General features: G+C 36.1%; 2 protein-coding genes across 3 annotated transcripts in view; one reads left to right on the top strand and one right to left on the bottom strand.

Annotated features, from left to right (window-relative positions):
• Nucleotides 1-828: 828 nt before the first annotated feature.
• On the top strand, nt 829-8,236 carry LOC111809452 (eukaryotic translation initiation factor 3 subunit J-like). The gene is made up of 8 exons (XM_023695920.1): nt 829-1,008; nt 1,105-1,174; nt 1,837-1,908; nt 3,815-3,930; nt 4,389-4,525; nt 7,243-7,390; nt 7,484-7,637; nt 7,782-8,236. The coding sequence occupies exons 3-8, from the start codon at nt 1,896-1,898 to the stop codon at nt 7,871-7,873; spliced, it is 660 nt and encodes a 219-aa protein (XP_023551688.1). The 5' UTR covers nt 829-1,008; nt 1,105-1,174; nt 1,837-1,895; the 3' UTR covers nt 7,874-8,236.
• A 1,053-nt stretch (nt 8,237-9,289) lies between these two features.
• LOC111805407 (probable endoplasmic reticulum-Golgi intermediate compartment protein 3) overlaps nt 9,290-16,715 on the bottom strand; it is a 10,994-nt gene continuing 3,568 nt past the window's right edge. The window contains exons 6-9 of one of the 2 annotated variants that reach the window (XM_023690503.1): nt 13,809-13,893; nt 10,239-10,345; nt 10,076-10,159; nt 9,290-9,848 (exon numbers count right to left, since the gene is read on the bottom strand). In XM_023690503.1, coding sequence (XP_023546271.1) covers nt 9,678-9,848; nt 10,076-10,159; nt 10,239-10,345; nt 13,809-13,893 — 447 coding nt within the window. In that variant the 3' untranslated portion in view covers nt 9,290-9,677. The remainder of the gene's footprint in view (nt 9,849-10,075; nt 10,160-10,238; nt 10,346-13,808; nt 13,894-16,715) is intronic. The other variant, XM_023690494.1, reaches the window with a different exon arrangement.

Here is a 16,715-nt window from a genome sequence, read left to right as displayed (position 1 = left end):
AAAAACTTAAAGGATTGAAGGTTACTACTTATACCAATAAGATGCATTTTTTCGTTTTAGTGGATCAATCATAGCATGGTTTGCTTTAGGCGACCTTCTAAGAAATTTTATAGGATGCATGTGAGTGAGGATAAAATAGGTTGAAATGTGGTATACATGATAATCTTTACTCTTAGAAGCGAGAAGTAAATGGATTGACCATTGAATTTTCAAAACTGTTTCAAAAATACCCTTAAATTTACACTAATTTCATTAATACCTTTAATTTAAAAAAGAAAAAATTTTTAAAAAAATAATTAAAAAAACAAATAAAATTTTAAAAATAAAATTAAAATGTTGGTAGATAATTTAGGAGGTGTTGATAGACAGTTTTTATCCATATATTGATAGTAAATTTTTTCATAAAGGTAAAGAAAATTAATGTTACTTTACAATTTTATGGGTATTTTTTTAAACTATAATACTAACGGTAAGTTTAAAGATATTTTTGAAGCAAAGTATTTACGGTTTTCATTCAAAATTACGGATAAGAGTATTTTTATTTTTTATTTTTACCTTAATTTAGTTAGAACAAATTATATAACCTTATTTTGGACAAGATGTTTGGGCCAACCGTACGAAAATCTCAAGGAAGTGGAAAAATTGCGGCCGAATGAGTTGGGTCAGTTGGGTCAGTTGGGTGAGTTGGGTTAGTTGGGCCAGTTGGGCCAGTTGGGTCAGTTGGGTTAGTTGGGCCGATTCGGTGGCCAACTCAAGGCCGTTATTCACAAAGCGCCGTACGATGCGAGGAGCCCAATTGTTCAAAGATTCTCGCTCCCTCTCCGTCTCACGATCGTTCCATTGAAGCCCTAGCTCCAACTTTCCCCCGCGCACCAGAACAGAACCTTCCAGATTCTCCTCTCTTTCGCTTTATTTTCCAATTCTTCAATTCTGCGGGGTAACCTTCTTCTAGGGTTTATCTCTCCATTCCTTGCTCAATTCCACTTCACATCACTCAATTCCTCCGAGGTATGCATTTTTCCTTTTCCGCTTTGGCCACAGATTCTTTGCTGCCTGCCGTTTTAGGTTATTTGAATTTCAGTAACTTTTGCTTTGTTTGCACAGAGAATACCTTTTTTGGTCGCTTTACTGCTTCCGTTTCCTAGAGCAACCATCGGCCTCCGGACGCTTGGAGGTGATAATTCTTTTTTTTTTTTTTTTTTTTTTTTNTTACTTAATTTTTCGTACTGACGTTCTAGGAATTTATTGGTATGTGTGGTTGTTTCTTGTTTCTTCTTTTTGTCAAATTGTTCCTTGGCTGCTTTAGCTGAATTTTCTAGCTGCTGTTGGAGGTTCTTTGAATTACTTGTTGTAGCTCTAGATTTTATTGCGTAGGAATAGAATGTTCACGCTTATCCTACCTGCATCACTGCTCTTTTGGCTGATGAGGCGAACTTTAGGTCTAAGGAGGGAAATGAAGGGAGGCTATTTGGATTGAGACCTAGGTTAACTTAACTCAACGGGGAAGAGATCAAGTGTGCTGATTCGTTATTATATATTTTATTATCCTGTAGTTTCATTGTTATTCTTTTTGTATAATTAGCTTTGAGGCATCTTTTGTTGGACTGTCTTGCTTGTTGTATGCCTTCTCCCTTGATTTTGCGTTCTTTCACTCTCCATGAAAGCTCAGTTCTCTTAAAAAAAGAAGGAAATTCAATACTCTTGGTAACTTTTCATTAATAGTTACTACCTTTTTGTTTACTTGAATTCTATGGTTGTCATTTTATCAGCATTTGGATTCTTCTAGACCTTCAGTTTTTTATTCTTGCTAATATCTATCTCTTGTATTATGAGCAGGGTTGGACTGCACAGAGTTGAATTTCTAGTGTTTTTTGAGTAAAAAGGGATACAAGTCAATGGATGACTGGGGTAATGCTATATGGTTTACGTTTTAGTCCATCATTGTTCACCTTTGCTGATTGAATAAGTAATGAGTCTCTATACAAAAAATGTTGTATATGGATATATGTTGGTCATTCCATCAATAATTTACCTCTGATTATTATTATTATTATCATCATCATTATATATTATAGGTAGCCTATTATTAGTACATAAAATAACACAACACTTGAAAACGAGTATGGAATGGATGAGAATAAGCTTAATAGTGCAGGACTTACGTACGACAAGGACACTACAAATAAATAATAAAAGGATGTATGTGTATGTTCTAAAGCTTCCAATTAAACACTGGTTGTGGTTTGAGAGACTGTAGATAGAGGCACGAGAGTTCATGTTTTATTAGCAAAGGAGCCGAGGAATAGATCTAATTTTGAGTTCAACTTCAAAGGAGTAAACGTTACAGGACAAGACAATCCGTAGTTGTGGATGTTGTGTTTTGAAGTTAGGTCTTGGTCATTCATTGCAAAAACACTTAGCTGAACAGATGTAAATGCTTTCAAACATCACGTATCATTACTTTATCAGTTCTTATTGTTCTATATGTCCCAACACATCTGGAGTTCAAGAAATAGTCATTTTAATGAAAATATCGAAGGATCCAGATGATGTGCTGTACATCAGTGCATTTTTTAGATGTGTTCATTTTGCATTAGTGCCTGATTTTATAACTCCAATCAATATGGTGTGCCTCTTTCTGAAGGGATGTGCATGCGTAATTTCTTTAATTAAAGAGTGCTTCATATTCATCTCCATTGTATTCTGTTGATATTGTATTTTTTGGTTCCTAAGGTTGTTAAAATTTGTAGCATTGCATTTTCTTGTCTAGTCATATCTCAAATGACTCTGCTTCCCAAAACATGATAAATGAATTGTCCTATTGCTATGTTTTTATTCTTATCTTTTTAAATAAATACAAAATTTCATTAAAATTATTTCATCTTTTTTTTTAATTTTTTTTTATTTGTTTAATACTTTGGAGGGGGGAGGCAATTATTGTGCCTTCCTTTCAAGTAGCTTGTTTGACAGTATGGAAGAATATTGTGGTGGTTCCACTATAATGATCAAGACTACTCAGTTTGAGCGAGAGTGGGAGAAGTGTGGAGCTAACCACTCTGTCATGTGGCAAAGGATAAGGAGAGTTGCGATTAGTTTTTTGACGAACTATAAATCCTTACCACTTCTCTCCACTGCTGATTTTATTGAATATCTTTAAAGATTAAAAATAAGAATTGAGTCCCTTTATATGTAACCTATTTGAAAATTTTAGTCATTATGTCATACAAATAATACTATGTTGTGTACAGTATACGGTAAATATCAAGTAAAAAATTCTCGAACTACAGTCTAGCAAACATGTTTAATGTTAAATTACAAATTGGATCCCTATGGTATTAAATGTTAGAATTAGTCCCTATGAGAGTTTTATCAAACCATAAGGACTAAATTGCAACTCAAATACCATTGGGATCGAGTTTGCAATTTAACCGGTGTATAATTTTGATTTTGAGGACAAGACATGGTGTTGGTTTTTGCATTCTGTGGAAAGAAGTTCTCTATTCTTAACCTAGCCCGTTGTGTCTCATGACTTGTTATAATCTTCCAAGATATTGGAAAATATTTTACAGTTTAATTAGCTGTTGTTCTCAGGCATTGAATAACTTTTTCTTAGCTTGAGAATGGAGATACCTATAGCAAATTTAGCTTTCTTTCTCGAGTTTCTGTATACTTTGTTTATCTGATAGTTGAGGCATAAAAGCTTACATATGGTATAGTCATATGTAGTTCCATATTTATCCTTGCTCTTAATTTTGTGACTCTAAGTTTAATCATCTAGGTGGTTTTGCTTACATATGTATATGTTTTCTTTTAGAGGATGAAAACATAACCCCACTCCAGAAGGAGCAGCCAAAGAATAAATGGGATGATGAGGATGTGGATGACGATGATGTGAAGGAATCTTGGGAGGATGATGATGAACCTGCACCGGTGAGAATTTATTGATTTTCTTGCTAATGATATGTTTGTTTCATTTAGTAGTGATGTTAAGACTGAAGATAATGCCGAAGGAGAATTTGGGTGATTCTTAATGATCACTACAGACTGCTAAGGGTCTAAACCACTCCAATGTTTTAAATATTGTGGTGAATTGTTCATTCTAAGGGTAGAAATCATTAATAGTTGTAGGAAGCTTTTTTAATATTCCTAAAACTGGCGGAAATGGAAGTCCCTTTTCCTTTATTTTGAAAGTTTGTGGAGCTCATGTAGAAACTACATTTTTGTTAAGGTTGGGGTTGGCATCAGTACATGGTTTTGAGAAGATGAATGGTTCAGAGCATGTAAAATCTAATAAATCTCTAACTCTTTAGTATGAATAACTTGTACATTGCCTGATGTATCCGTAAATTTGTTACCCCATTTCTTCTTTTGTCTTTTTGGTCTCACAGGCTCCAGTAGTTAAACCTCCACCAGAAGCCGCCCCAAAGAAACCTGCCGCAAAAACTATTGAAAAAAAAGGAAAAACTGCCGAGGTGGAACCTGAACAGCCTCTAGATCCATTAGCCGAGAAACTTCGCCAACAAAGGTAATATTAGTTTGCTTTGGTTTGTAGGAACTCTTAGCTTAACTTATATCTACTTATTCTCTGGAAGGAAAATAATTGAATCAGGAATTTGAACTTAAACATATTATGAATTATTTTATTGTGACGGGAGAATGATCCTTCCTACCAATGTTGTGTAGAGAAAGTAGGACATTGGAGCAACTATTTTGAATTTTCTTTTTATGCTTTCTTGTCCATTCCAGATCTCTTTTTGTCGCAGAATTATCTCTTACTCAATACTTCTCTTCTGAAAGCAGGCACCATTCCTGTTAACAATAAATGAGAAAAAGCATTCTATTTGTTTTAGAGTTATCTCCACTTTCAATGTTTATTCAGGGCAATTACGGGTTTTTGGAATAAATGTTCAAGTTAATTTTGGGAGGAATATGGAAAGCTATTTTCTCATTAAAGAAAAAGTTAGGAGCTGTTTGTTTGTTCTGTTCTGTCTACATTTTGTGCAAGTGTCATCAAACAGAACTAGATGACTGGTTTAATAATGGTCCAATACTTGGGACTTCTCATTGAATATAAATCTTTGAATTATGAATGTTATGCTCTTTACGGTCTAGGTTGATTATGAGCGTTTGATTTACTTCATACTGATTTAGGAGAAGTTATAAAGAACTATGAGAGATTTCTTATGGAAGAAGTTGCATTTGGTGTGATAAGGGTGGTATAGGATTGGAAATTTGGGTTGTGAAAATATTGCCCACTTTTGTATATGCTTATGGTAGTTTCCCTTTGAAACTTAAGACTTGGTGGTACCAAGTAATTACAAGGGCACATTTGTTTACTTAATTTTTGGATAGGGATTCACTCCTATGGTTGGATTTGGATCAGGGAAACCCATAGGTGGTATCTAATTGTCTTTTGGTTTTCTTGTTTCTTATTATGTCTTTTGAGCAAGATGGTTCTAGAGTTCCCTTTTGGTGTATGTTTGGCCTAAATAGAACCTACCATTTCCCTTTTGTATTCTATAGCCGTTTCAAAAAATGCCTTGTGAGGAGTCACCTCGCTTTGATATATGTTTATGTCGATTCTTTCTCGGTCTTGACATTTGCAAGTTAGCTTTGTTCCTTCATATAATCCAAAATGTTGGGCATCTTTTAAGTGCAATGTGGCCTATATTGCCCCTTTTGGAACCTATACTAGCCTTTGTGCTATTAAGGAGTCAGGAGGAAGTCTGTTAACTGTGGACTATGAATTGAGGACAATTCTCCATTATTTCGCTCTATATGAGTCGTTAGTTGGTCCTTACTTGCATGTGGAGGATGGATTGCAGACGCCCTTATCCTTGGAGAAGGTTAAAAGGGTGATTTTGGGTGGTTTTTCTTAGGCTTCTTCCAAGACAATTGGGAGATAGGAAGGATCTTTGGAAATTCGTTAGCAAATTCTACTTCAACAAAACCTTTGTTGCCTTATCCTGATAAGGCAACAAAGGTTAAGGACTTTAGACTAGTCTTATTACCTGTGTGTATAAGATTATCTCCAAGCTCCTTGCTAAAAAGCGTAATCTTATATCCAAGATCCTTGCTAACAAGCTTACAAATGTCCCCGCCTCAACGATCTCCCACATTAAAGGGTCTTTCTTGCTGGCAGGTAAATCTTAGAACAGGGCAGTGAGGATTATAGAGCTCAAAAGAAAGGTCATCTTTAAGATCGACCGGGAGAAAGCCTACCATCACCTAGATTTGGTCTTTTTAGATTAGGTGATGGAGAACGGGAGACAAGGAATTTAAAATTAACTGACATAAAAGAAATTTGAAGGTGATACCCGCTGAGGCAAGTCAAAATGACTTACAAAAAATATGTAAGTTTTGAAAAGTAGCATTTAAAATAACAAAAAAATGTCAAGGAAGATGACTTGATCTGAAGGGCATTTTCTGCAGCTGCGCGGTCTACACTCCATTTGAGAAAAAATAAAATAACATGGAATGAGATAAATACTCAATAAACAACCTACTTGTAGGCTTTCGTCGTACTTATACTTTATAACATATACTTAGGCAATGTGTTCAACTATAATCCTTGGCCAATAACTCGGCTCTTGTCTATTCTTGTTGTATAAGGCTTATGCATACATTCTTCTATACACTTCTACTCTAGGAGTGTATACTTATTAGGCTCTAAGGTAAGCTTTAGTTTACTTGGCCCTTGTAACAGGCTTTAAGTACAAGACCCTTATGTTGCACTTTGAGATACATGGCCCTTATGATGGACTTTGAAATATGTGGCCCTTATGAAGGGCTCTAAATTACATGGCCCTTATGACGGTCTCTAAGATACGTGGACTTTATGAAGGGCTCTGAGATTTAACCTAAGCCCTTTCCATGGGGTATGTGCTATTTTGTGGGGGAATGAAACAACAAAATCATTAGAGGGCACTAGAGTTCCTTCAGCGACGTTTGGTTCCTTGTTATATTTTTTGTTTCTCTTTGAGCCTATATTTTTAGTCTCTTTTTTAATTATTTACTTGGTTTTATTTCTCTTGACGGGAAGCCCTTTTTTGTACTGTGGCTCCTTTTTGTGGGCTTTTTCTTTTCTAGATGCCCGTATATTCTTTCATTTTTTCTCATGAAACAACAAAAAAAATACAAAGAGCTTCTATTTGTCTTTGGCTGGAACTAGTGGTATACTTTATATAAGATCTTAATCACGTGCTGGGGCTTTGTTTTTTGTTTCCAAATTGTGGCTGGCAGGTTAGTGGAAGAAGCAGATTATAAGTCCACTACCGATTTGTTTAAAAAGAGTGGTGATGAGAAGACTCTTGATAATTTCATTCCAAAATCAGATAGTGACTTCTTGGAATATGCAGAGCTGATCTCTCATAAACTTCGCCCCTATGAGGTTTATACAATTTACCTTGATCATTATTTCTGCCCATCAATGTATGAACATAGCTTATTCTCACGAGTTTCCCCCAAAAAATTATTGTTGCAGAAAAGTTTCCATTATATTAATCTGCTCAAAGATGTCATTAGACTGTCGATGACCTCTTTGAAAGCAGCGGATGCGAAAGAAGTTGCCTCTTCTGTCACTGCACTTGCCAATGAAAAACTAAAGGCGGAGAAGGATACCAGTAAAAAGAAAACGGGTAGGTGTTTACATTTATAATCCCCTTATCGTCTTCCTTTTTTTTTTCTTCTGAACTATTTCAATCCTACCAGACCAAATGAATGTGTTGATGTTTGTGTATTTGAACTGCTTCATTTTTCCCTCTTGTGTGGAACTTCTGCAGCTGTGAAGAAGAAGCAGCTCCATGTTGAAAAGGCAGTTGATGACATGATTGTCAATTCATTTGATGATATCGACGAGTACGACTTCATGTAATTGTCCCATTTCAGCATTCTAGCCCGAGCGTCATCAGTTTTTGTCCTGCGAATGGAGGTCAGATTCTTCGGCGGCATATTTCTCCCCTTTAATACAACAATAGATTGGTTCCCGAGTGTCGTGTCTAAATAAGGTTAATGTATTAGACTTGTGTATGACATATCATTATAAATTTTGCTCTTTTATTTTCTTTTTATTTTTTCTTTTTATTTTTTTTTTGTTTGATAGAGATTGTTCAAATCGTCTTTGAGAATGTACAAGAATGCGTAGTCATTTCAAACTCAGATTGTCAAATTTTGTATGTTGTGACGATGCTTCCTTTTACCTGAATTACATTTTCTTGCAAAAGGTTGTAAAATTTAAGGTTTTGTTGGGGAATTCGATCGAGAGCCAAGAACGAACTTTCAGCTAATTCCACATTGAATCCCACAATTTATTCTTGCTCAATATGAAATCGGACTTTCGTTTTAGATAATATTTCTGTTTGAACTCAAAAAATAAATAAAATCTCGATCGGATGCCTTCCTCTTTCATTTTCTTATTATTTTTAATTTATTGGTAACCATCTAGCATTTTCTGAATTTATTGATAATTTTTTTTTGTCCATATATTTATGAACTTTGTGATTTATCTCAAAATATTCTAAAAGATTTAATAATACCTTTTAACTTATTATAAAAACTAAAAACTAAAAATCAAATAATTATAAACCGAACCTTCAAAAATGGGTGGCAATCATGTATTCTTTATACACATTTTAATTTAAGCTAATAGTAAGAATATTTCAGGAATATTTTCTATAATTTAGTTTAGAAAAAAATAATAATAAAGGCAGCAAAAAATCATAGAAAAAAAAAAAAACAAAAAAGAAGAGCGAAAAGGCTTTAAATAGACCGACCCATCAGGAATCATTGGCATTATAATAAAAATGAGTAAGGTTGTGGGTTGACAATGAAGCAAATAACAGATGAAGACTGCTAGGAATAATCAGAGTAATATTACTATAATTCCTTCATATATCCCCGTATGTATCGTTCCAGAGAAGAGAAGAGAAGAGACAAGAAAAGAGGCAACCCCCCCTTACTAATTTACTCACAACCATAAGAGGAAGTGGGGGAAAATTTTAGGAGAAAGACCAAAGCACTTCAGTTCTAAGCACCCTCCCAGAGTTAGTTTCCACCAAAGCAGAGCAGCCGTCGCCTTATAAACTTCCACATTCAGTTTCTTTTGCCAATGAACCAATGTAGTATTCATGGACCAATCTTTTAATGCAACCCACTTCTTCTTTTTGGTTTTGTCAGAGCCTCAAGAAACCGAAACATCCAGCGATCTAGCATTCCTGTCATTTTTTTATATATATCATTTTTTGAAGCTAAGAACTCAAATGACCCAGAATCATATGGTCTNTGGTTAAATCCAGTATCCACTCGTTTATCGATAAACCAATAATAGCTAATGAGAGAGGAAGTAGACGATACGAGTAAAAAATGATTCCTAATTGGAACAAAGGCCAGCCAGCCAGATTCACGTCCAGTACAAGGACCCTATATTTTCAAAAAATAATTTTACCATCTAATTTCTCTCAGATGTCATTTAGTACGATTTCCTGATTTACAAATCAGTTCAGACTGCAATACAAGCACACGGGTAATAACATATTTTGCTTACCATGGAAAATAGATTTCTGTTTCCCTTAACATGAGAGGGAGAGGGAGAGAGCCCCTCACCTCCAATTTTGGAATGTGTAGTAATATATATTAAGTCATCATGCAAACTATGAAATAAAAAATTATGCACATGTATCTTAAGGCGGAAAATGGATTTCTACCTTTATATAATATTTAAAGGTCCCACTTGTGTCATGTAAAATTCGAACTGTACCATCAAGAGGGTTGTGAATTCCAGGGTATTTTGGACCGAAAGACAAATCGTGAATCATGTGACTGACATTCACATGTTTAGACCCATCAAAAATCTGCAAAAACAGCAGAGAAAAATCAAACAAACCACTGGAAGGAACAAGCTTCACAGAAAGACATCACGAGAAAGAGGAAGAAATAAAAGGAAACCCATCATGAATTAGAATAAGACTCCCAAAGTAGTGTCAATTTCTACGGCATGAACCATGTCAATAAATATTGGAGGGAGATCATTATCAGGGCAAAGAAACGACACCAAACAAATGAATTACAGTGAACTAACCAATTGGGCCACAAAAATGTTCAAGCCATGAACTGAAATGTGGAAGTTCCCAGCAACCCTCTGAACATCTAGAACCCCATAAACCTGCAAAAGAGATTGCATTTGTCTTTTATCTACGAATCAGCAGGTAAATAATCTTACATGAATTTTCCATATGGACTACCCGACAGCCTTCTCCTTCTGCTATTGCTTGCTTAACCTTTTTTACCAAAGCTTCAGCAGCTTGATCAAAGCCATGTATATGAGGATGATCTTTCTCCTTATCATGATCTGTCAAAAAGTTATCTAAAGTTAACTCTATTTTGATACAAAGAATGAGAAGTAAATGGACCTCATTCTATAACCACCTAATTCACAATTCAATTATAAAACAGCTTAAGGCTTTTTACGAGGCCAGAACTAGACTTCTGATAAGAGCTGGAGTTTGTTCATCAACAAGGGTACAGTGGCAAGGGAAGAATTAGAGAGCTTCCCCTTTTCTCCCAATACAGTCAACCACAAATGTCAAAAGAAAAAGAAACCCTACCAGCCCTTGCTAACAAACTATATATACACCCATTCACACAAACATCCTCCCAGGCCCACTCCTAACCAACTTTCACCCAAATTATGGCCCACCCTCTCTCCTCACGTGTCTTCTCTTGTATACATATTTAATAAGAGGTTCATCACTACTCGAGCCCCAAAGAACCACCTTGTCCTCAAGGTGGAAATTTGGAAATTGAGATGCAATGTGAGTAGCATCCTCCCATGTAGCCTCGGTGACATCAGCTTCTGCCCAACAAATTAACACTTCAAGATGGAAGCATCTTTGGTCGACTGCCACAACCCAACAATTCAGAAGGCTAGACTTGAATCAATAAATAAGGAGTTATGTTGGGGGGAAAAGTATCACTGAAATAGTGTGCCACACAGCCTTTCACAATTGAGAAATATGAAATACTGAGTGTACCCTTTACTCCTTCAGGCAGAGATAAATTATAAGCCACCGAATCCACTCTCCCTACTATTCGAAATGGTCCAACATACCTACCTTGGGGCTAGTTTGACATTGATAGACTTTATCAAAGTTCCTTGTCTAATACAGATTCATAACTTCAAATACACCCAATCTCTAACCTCAAACGCAGCCTCCCTTTGCTTGCCATTTGCCACAGTAGTCATGTGTTGTTGATTAGACTTCTTTAGCACATTTAACTCAACAAAGAACCCCTGTTTCTTTTATTTCCACGATTTCAACAAGGATTTCAATGTTACTTGGTAATGCACCAATGTGGGATCGCCTTTGAGAAGGATGTTATAGATTTACCTGGTGTGAATAGCGACTCCAGATTTTGATGATTCGTTGAGATATCCCCCAAAGTAATGAGCCACTGTGTGCACAAGAAAAAAAAGGCACTTACTAAAAGTATTCGGCAAAAAATCTTGCACTATCATTACTTCCCCCCATCGTCAACACAACCGGCTTACAGGTCTCTATTCCATGCATGGAAGCTCAGATTCCAAGCATCAGACTATAACCCTCTGTTTCACTGATGGGCAATTTCAATTCCTCCACCAAGGATGAGGAATAAAATCGTGTTGCTTCACTGTCAAGTCAATATCACCACATCTTTAGACCCTATAGTTCCCTAAACCTTCTGTGTTCTTTATGACCCTAACCTCATTTAAATGATGGTGTTTTGGATTTTCCTATCCCTTCCCGTTTAAATCCGACACCTAGGCAGCTAGGGTTAAAAAAAATTGTATGTGCTGTAGAACCAGCCCATATGTAATTGGCTTCCCGTTAACAGCTGGGCTTGGGCTTCCACACTTTGGATTCAAGGCAACTCTCCTCTTCCTGATGGAACAGTTTATCATCAATTTTCTAGGTCATCTCCATTTGGAATGTCAGCCCAGCCCAATCTGCATCTCTACTTTGATATCCTCGTGCAAGTCATCAATGAATTTCCCCTCATGGCATCGTCATCCAACAAGGCCAACGATGTTGAGCACTCCTCAAATTTTTCACGATATTCCTTCATGGTAATTTTCCTGTTTCGGAGCGGAAAAACATTTGTGCAATGTATCTTGTTTGTAAGCAAGAATTATCATAAAATTAATTGTCAGAATTCCACCCAACTTTCGATCCGACGCTGTCGTTCTGCACAATTGTGCCAATGCAACGCCACTCCATCCAAGCACAACAATGTTGCATCCAATTTCTCCAACTCCGACAATCGATTAACAAAATATTGCTCAACTTGATGAAGCCAGCCATAGGGATTTACACCTTCAAAAACTAGAATCTCAAGCTTCCTAAATTGCATATCAAACAGGGGTGTCAATGCCTTAACCAAGTTTGTTTCTCCACTATTTCCCCCTAAATCAACTGTTGATGTCATTAGCTCCTTTATTTTTTTCCCAGCCCTTTGCCGCTGGAAGCAATAACTGCTTCTGTTAACTTCAATCCTTCCAACTGACTTGATACCTCGTGCATCCCTTCTTGATAGCCTTAGCCACATTGCTCACCACCGCTCACTCAATGTCCACCACATTGCTCACCACCGCTCACTCAATGTCCAACTTCATTGTCTCTAGAACCAAACTAGTCTCCTTCTCTACATCCTGAAACTCTGTCATCCTTCCTTCTGAGTCTACATCCTCACTTCCATTCACGTAGCCATTCCCAGGCATGAACCTGCTCTAATACCATTATTGATAAGAGCTAGAATTTATTTTATCAAGAAGGGTCTAGTGCCAAGGGAAGAATTAGAAAGGTCCTCTTCTCTCCCAATACCATCTTCACAATTGTCAAGCAAAAAAGATACCCTACCAGCCTTTGCTAACAAACTATATACACGGCCATTCAGAAAAAAAAAAAAATCTCGTGAGCCCACTACTAATCAAATTTCACCCAAATTATTCCCCACCCTCACACCTTACGTGCCTTGTCTTGTGTACATATTAGATAGGAGGTCTATCAACATCTCATGAAATAGTGGAGCTTAGCATCATAAGTATACATCTATCTGAAGGGGAAAAGTCACATGTTCACAACATTGAGCTCAAGATTCTCTTAGAAGTATAATATTCAAAATGGGGAATATGCGATTAAGAAAATAGATGTTATAAAAATTTCATCAAGTTAATTACAGGTTCGTTGCTATTTTAAAGAGAGAATCAATGAGACAAGATGTCTTAGTAAAATCAAATGTACTCGAGAAAAGCAGAAGGTTATCTTTATTTACTAAGGCTAACAAAAGGTGATGATATATAGCTAGAGGCACCCAAAGCAATCACCTAAGTAGGAGTACTTGACATAAAGAATTGTTGCACACCAAACTTTCCTCGTCTATGATACCTCTTGGGCTTGCATAGAAAACACGTGTCTTGAAGTTCAACTAAGTTCAAAATTGGGCAAAATTGTTTCAACAAAGAGGTCGTTGGATCCATGCCCAATGTTTCAACAAGGATTGGGTACACTGATTGACCTATTTGATTCAACAAGGAGGTCATGGGAACGATGTCCCATTGATTGGATCCCTTTTCAAGTTTAAGGCTAAGATTACAACACTTACTTAAGTTTGAATTGCAATTTGATGAAAATGAAAACTTCTGGATACAAATAGACAAGTTCAAAGGTAAAAAATGATTTTTTTTTTCCCTATATTAAAGTTTCCCAGAAAAAATATAAGAAAATAATAAACTTTAGAGACAAATTATTGTGTAGACAATGGAAAAAAGGCAGTACCATGCTTGTGATCAGCGTGTTCCTTCTCCACGAGGTCAGACAGATATTCAGTGCCGATGATATGGCCATTGCTGTTTAGACGAAGCTGCAGAAAGCCAGAAACTCTGAACTGATCAGCATGCATATAGATTAGGCAATTAAATTTGCAATTATTGTAGTAAGTGCAGTGCATAGCAAAGAATATCTGCTGGTAAGCATATACGGATATGAACATATGAATGTGAAACGTAATAATCCTAATTTGGGTTGCACAAGTTTAATTAAGATAAAGTGCCGTACTCAGAAATATAAATCTATAAGTTTAAAGGCTAAAATGGTTAGATATATCTTGTAAATGTTATGATCTGGGGAAACCAACTCTGAAGTTTCTTTTCTTTTCTTCTTTTTCAGGAAAAGGAAACAACTTTTCATGCCTTCCATGAAAATGTACCACATTCTTTGGCCAATGAAGCAATAGATGCTCTCTCTCTTCCCCTAAATCATTTCTAATTATGGTAAAAGATTCTACGGAGTATTGCCATAGTAGGATATGAAACAAATCCTTTTTCTTTTTTGAAAATAAGAAGTTTAGTATGAGGACTTCGCGTAGTGAGGTAAAGATAAAGGCAGAGGAAAAGAAGAGAACTTCTCCCTCAGATTGAAATGGAAGCTGCAGGATTGGGTGTACATTGTGATTGAGAATGTCCTAAGAATCAGATATTCTACCGGAAATGCAAGAAGATGGATGTAGGACAATAAGAAAGCTCGCTTCAACAAAAATAAACAGAACATTGTGATAGACCCAGTGTTCTCAAGGCGACCCCAGGCGCCTGCCTATGGTGAGGGGCGAGGCAACCAGGGGTCATTGCGCCATGAAGGCAGCCAAGGCGAGCTCCTTCAACGACGCGCTAGCCTGGCAGCGCATTTGGTCCCCTTTCTGCAGCTTCACCATGCATGAAGTGGAACGCATAGTATTCAGCATTTTTTTAGAGTTTTCTGGGTTAAAAAATCAAAGAAGATGAAGAAGAATTCATCATTAGTATTAATCTTAGATTTTCTTGGGTTCAAGAATCAAAGATGATGAAGAAGAATAACCAAAGTTGAAGAGAAAAGAGAGAAGAAAATTCGAAGAACCTGTCTGTGTTCAAGCTTCAACCTCACATGCCTACCACTCTTTTTAGAATTTTCATGCATCACTCACGAAGTACTAGAGTTGAGCAAGTAATAGCACTCACATGCATGCTTAGTTGCCATGTGGAAGTATTAATAATTCTAATTCTTAGCTTGTACTTTATTTACTTCAAATATTTTTTGTTCAATTTCAGTTCATTAATGTGTTATGTAATCTTGTATTTAACAACTATTTCTTAATATGTATCTAAATGCTTATTTCTTTATTTTTTTCAATTATTTAAATTACTAGGGAATTGTTTTACCAATACTATATAATACTTATTTGTTATTTAATTAGCTGTCCTTGTTTCACCCATGCCTTTTTGTCGCCTCTCTGTCTTGAGGCAATTATAAAGCCTGCTGCCTTAAAGTGTGCTTTGCGCTTTGAAAATGCTAAATAGACCCAAGTCACTAAAGTGTATAAACGAAAGAAAGGAAGGAAGGAGGGATTGAGTGATGTAAATATTTGAGTTTTGAGGATTGTTTTGAGCAGGAGTGCGTACCATAGTTTTGTAGCGACCACGGGTTTATACTTTTTGGTGTGAGTTTGTTAGGGTATTACTTAAGGCTACTTTGGAAAGAGAGCGGGTATCTTTTTACACTTAGTTGGATTCTAGCTCTTGATGAATGTTGTTGCTCCAATGAATAGTAGATGGTTGATTGGCAAGAATGTCAGTTTTCATCGCTCCTTTCCTCATGGGATAAAAAAGAAAAGATTTGATATCGTTGGCAGAAGGCTTCCACTTCAGGAGAAACGTGGCAATGCCATGAGAAGCTGTCTTTTTGAAGAAAAAGGAAGGGTGAATTCTCAATCTAATCCCTAACAACCTGGAGACGTGTGGATACATGTTTCAGCATCTAAATGTCTGCTCTAGCAGAATTTTTTAGAAGCTATGACAATAATTCACTCGTACCTTCATCTCTAACTCTGATTCAAAGCTCATTTCCTCATCCAAGTAAAAGAAGTCACTCATTTGGCTGCCAAGAATGATATAATTTACTTGCATATAGTTATGGGCGTGAAAAGAGAACTAAAAAGTTATGGACTAAGGTCAGGAAAGCAGTTGCGAGGGGCATATGGTCGGAGGAATCAACATCTTATTAAGGTAAACAAAGTAAATCGAGGAAAGATTGGAACTTAATATGAACTAGCTTCTTGATGTGTGCTTCCAAAACAGAGAACCGACAACTCTTTTGATGTAATTAATCTCGCTCAGGTGCTTTCTTGTAGAATTCTAAAGGATGTTTCTTAACATTAGATTCATAGGCTAACGCTTCAGATAGCAAAAACTTTTAAATAACGGAGATTACCTACAAAACTACGATATTTTTATTAAATACATACCTATTTTGTATTTTCCTTCCATAGAATGCATTTATAACCAGAAAACATTCATAAAATTAGAATTAATCTCATGTGCACGCTCAACAAATTTCAATATACGTGAATCATAAAATGATTTACACATAAGATATGATATGCAACAATAACAAGATATCAAATAAATCTAGATGTTTCTAGGCTAATAGATAACAATTTCCTTTGAAACAATCGTTTAATTGAGGTTTCCATTAGGCATACTCGTCTACAACATTTGATGATGCAGAAATGTTTGATATTGCCTCCACAATGATTGAATAGTTAAAATTTGTGTTCTATCTAGAAACAGTTAATGGACTGTGGCGCTATTGCTTCTTTTGCCAATGCATGGTTCTTCCTCTTTTTTTTTTTTTTTTTTTTTTTTTTTTTTTTTT

This window comes from Cucurbita pepo, chromosome LG01 (assembly GCF_002806865.2).
Source record: "Cucurbita pepo subsp. pepo cultivar mu-cu-16 chromosome LG01, ASM280686v2, whole genome shotgun sequence".
In the NCBI taxonomy this organism is placed as follows: domain Eukaryota; kingdom Viridiplantae; phylum Streptophyta; class Magnoliopsida; order Cucurbitales; family Cucurbitaceae; genus Cucurbita; species Cucurbita pepo.
Note: the sequence above shows the minus strand (reverse complement) of the source record. Positions and strands in the feature narration are given on the sequence as shown.

Excerpts from the sequence above, each read along its gene's own strand:
- LOC111809452 (XM_023695920.1), top strand. Across the intron at positions 4,526-7,242 it reads GAGAAACTTCGCCAACAAAG|GTTAGTGGAAGAAGCAGATT; the intron begins GTAATATTAGTT and ends TGTGGCTGGCAG. Across the intron at positions 7,638-7,781 it reads TACCAGTAAAAAGAAAACGG|CTGTGAAGAAGAAGCAGCTC; the intron begins GTAGGTGTTTAC and ends GAACTTCTGCAG.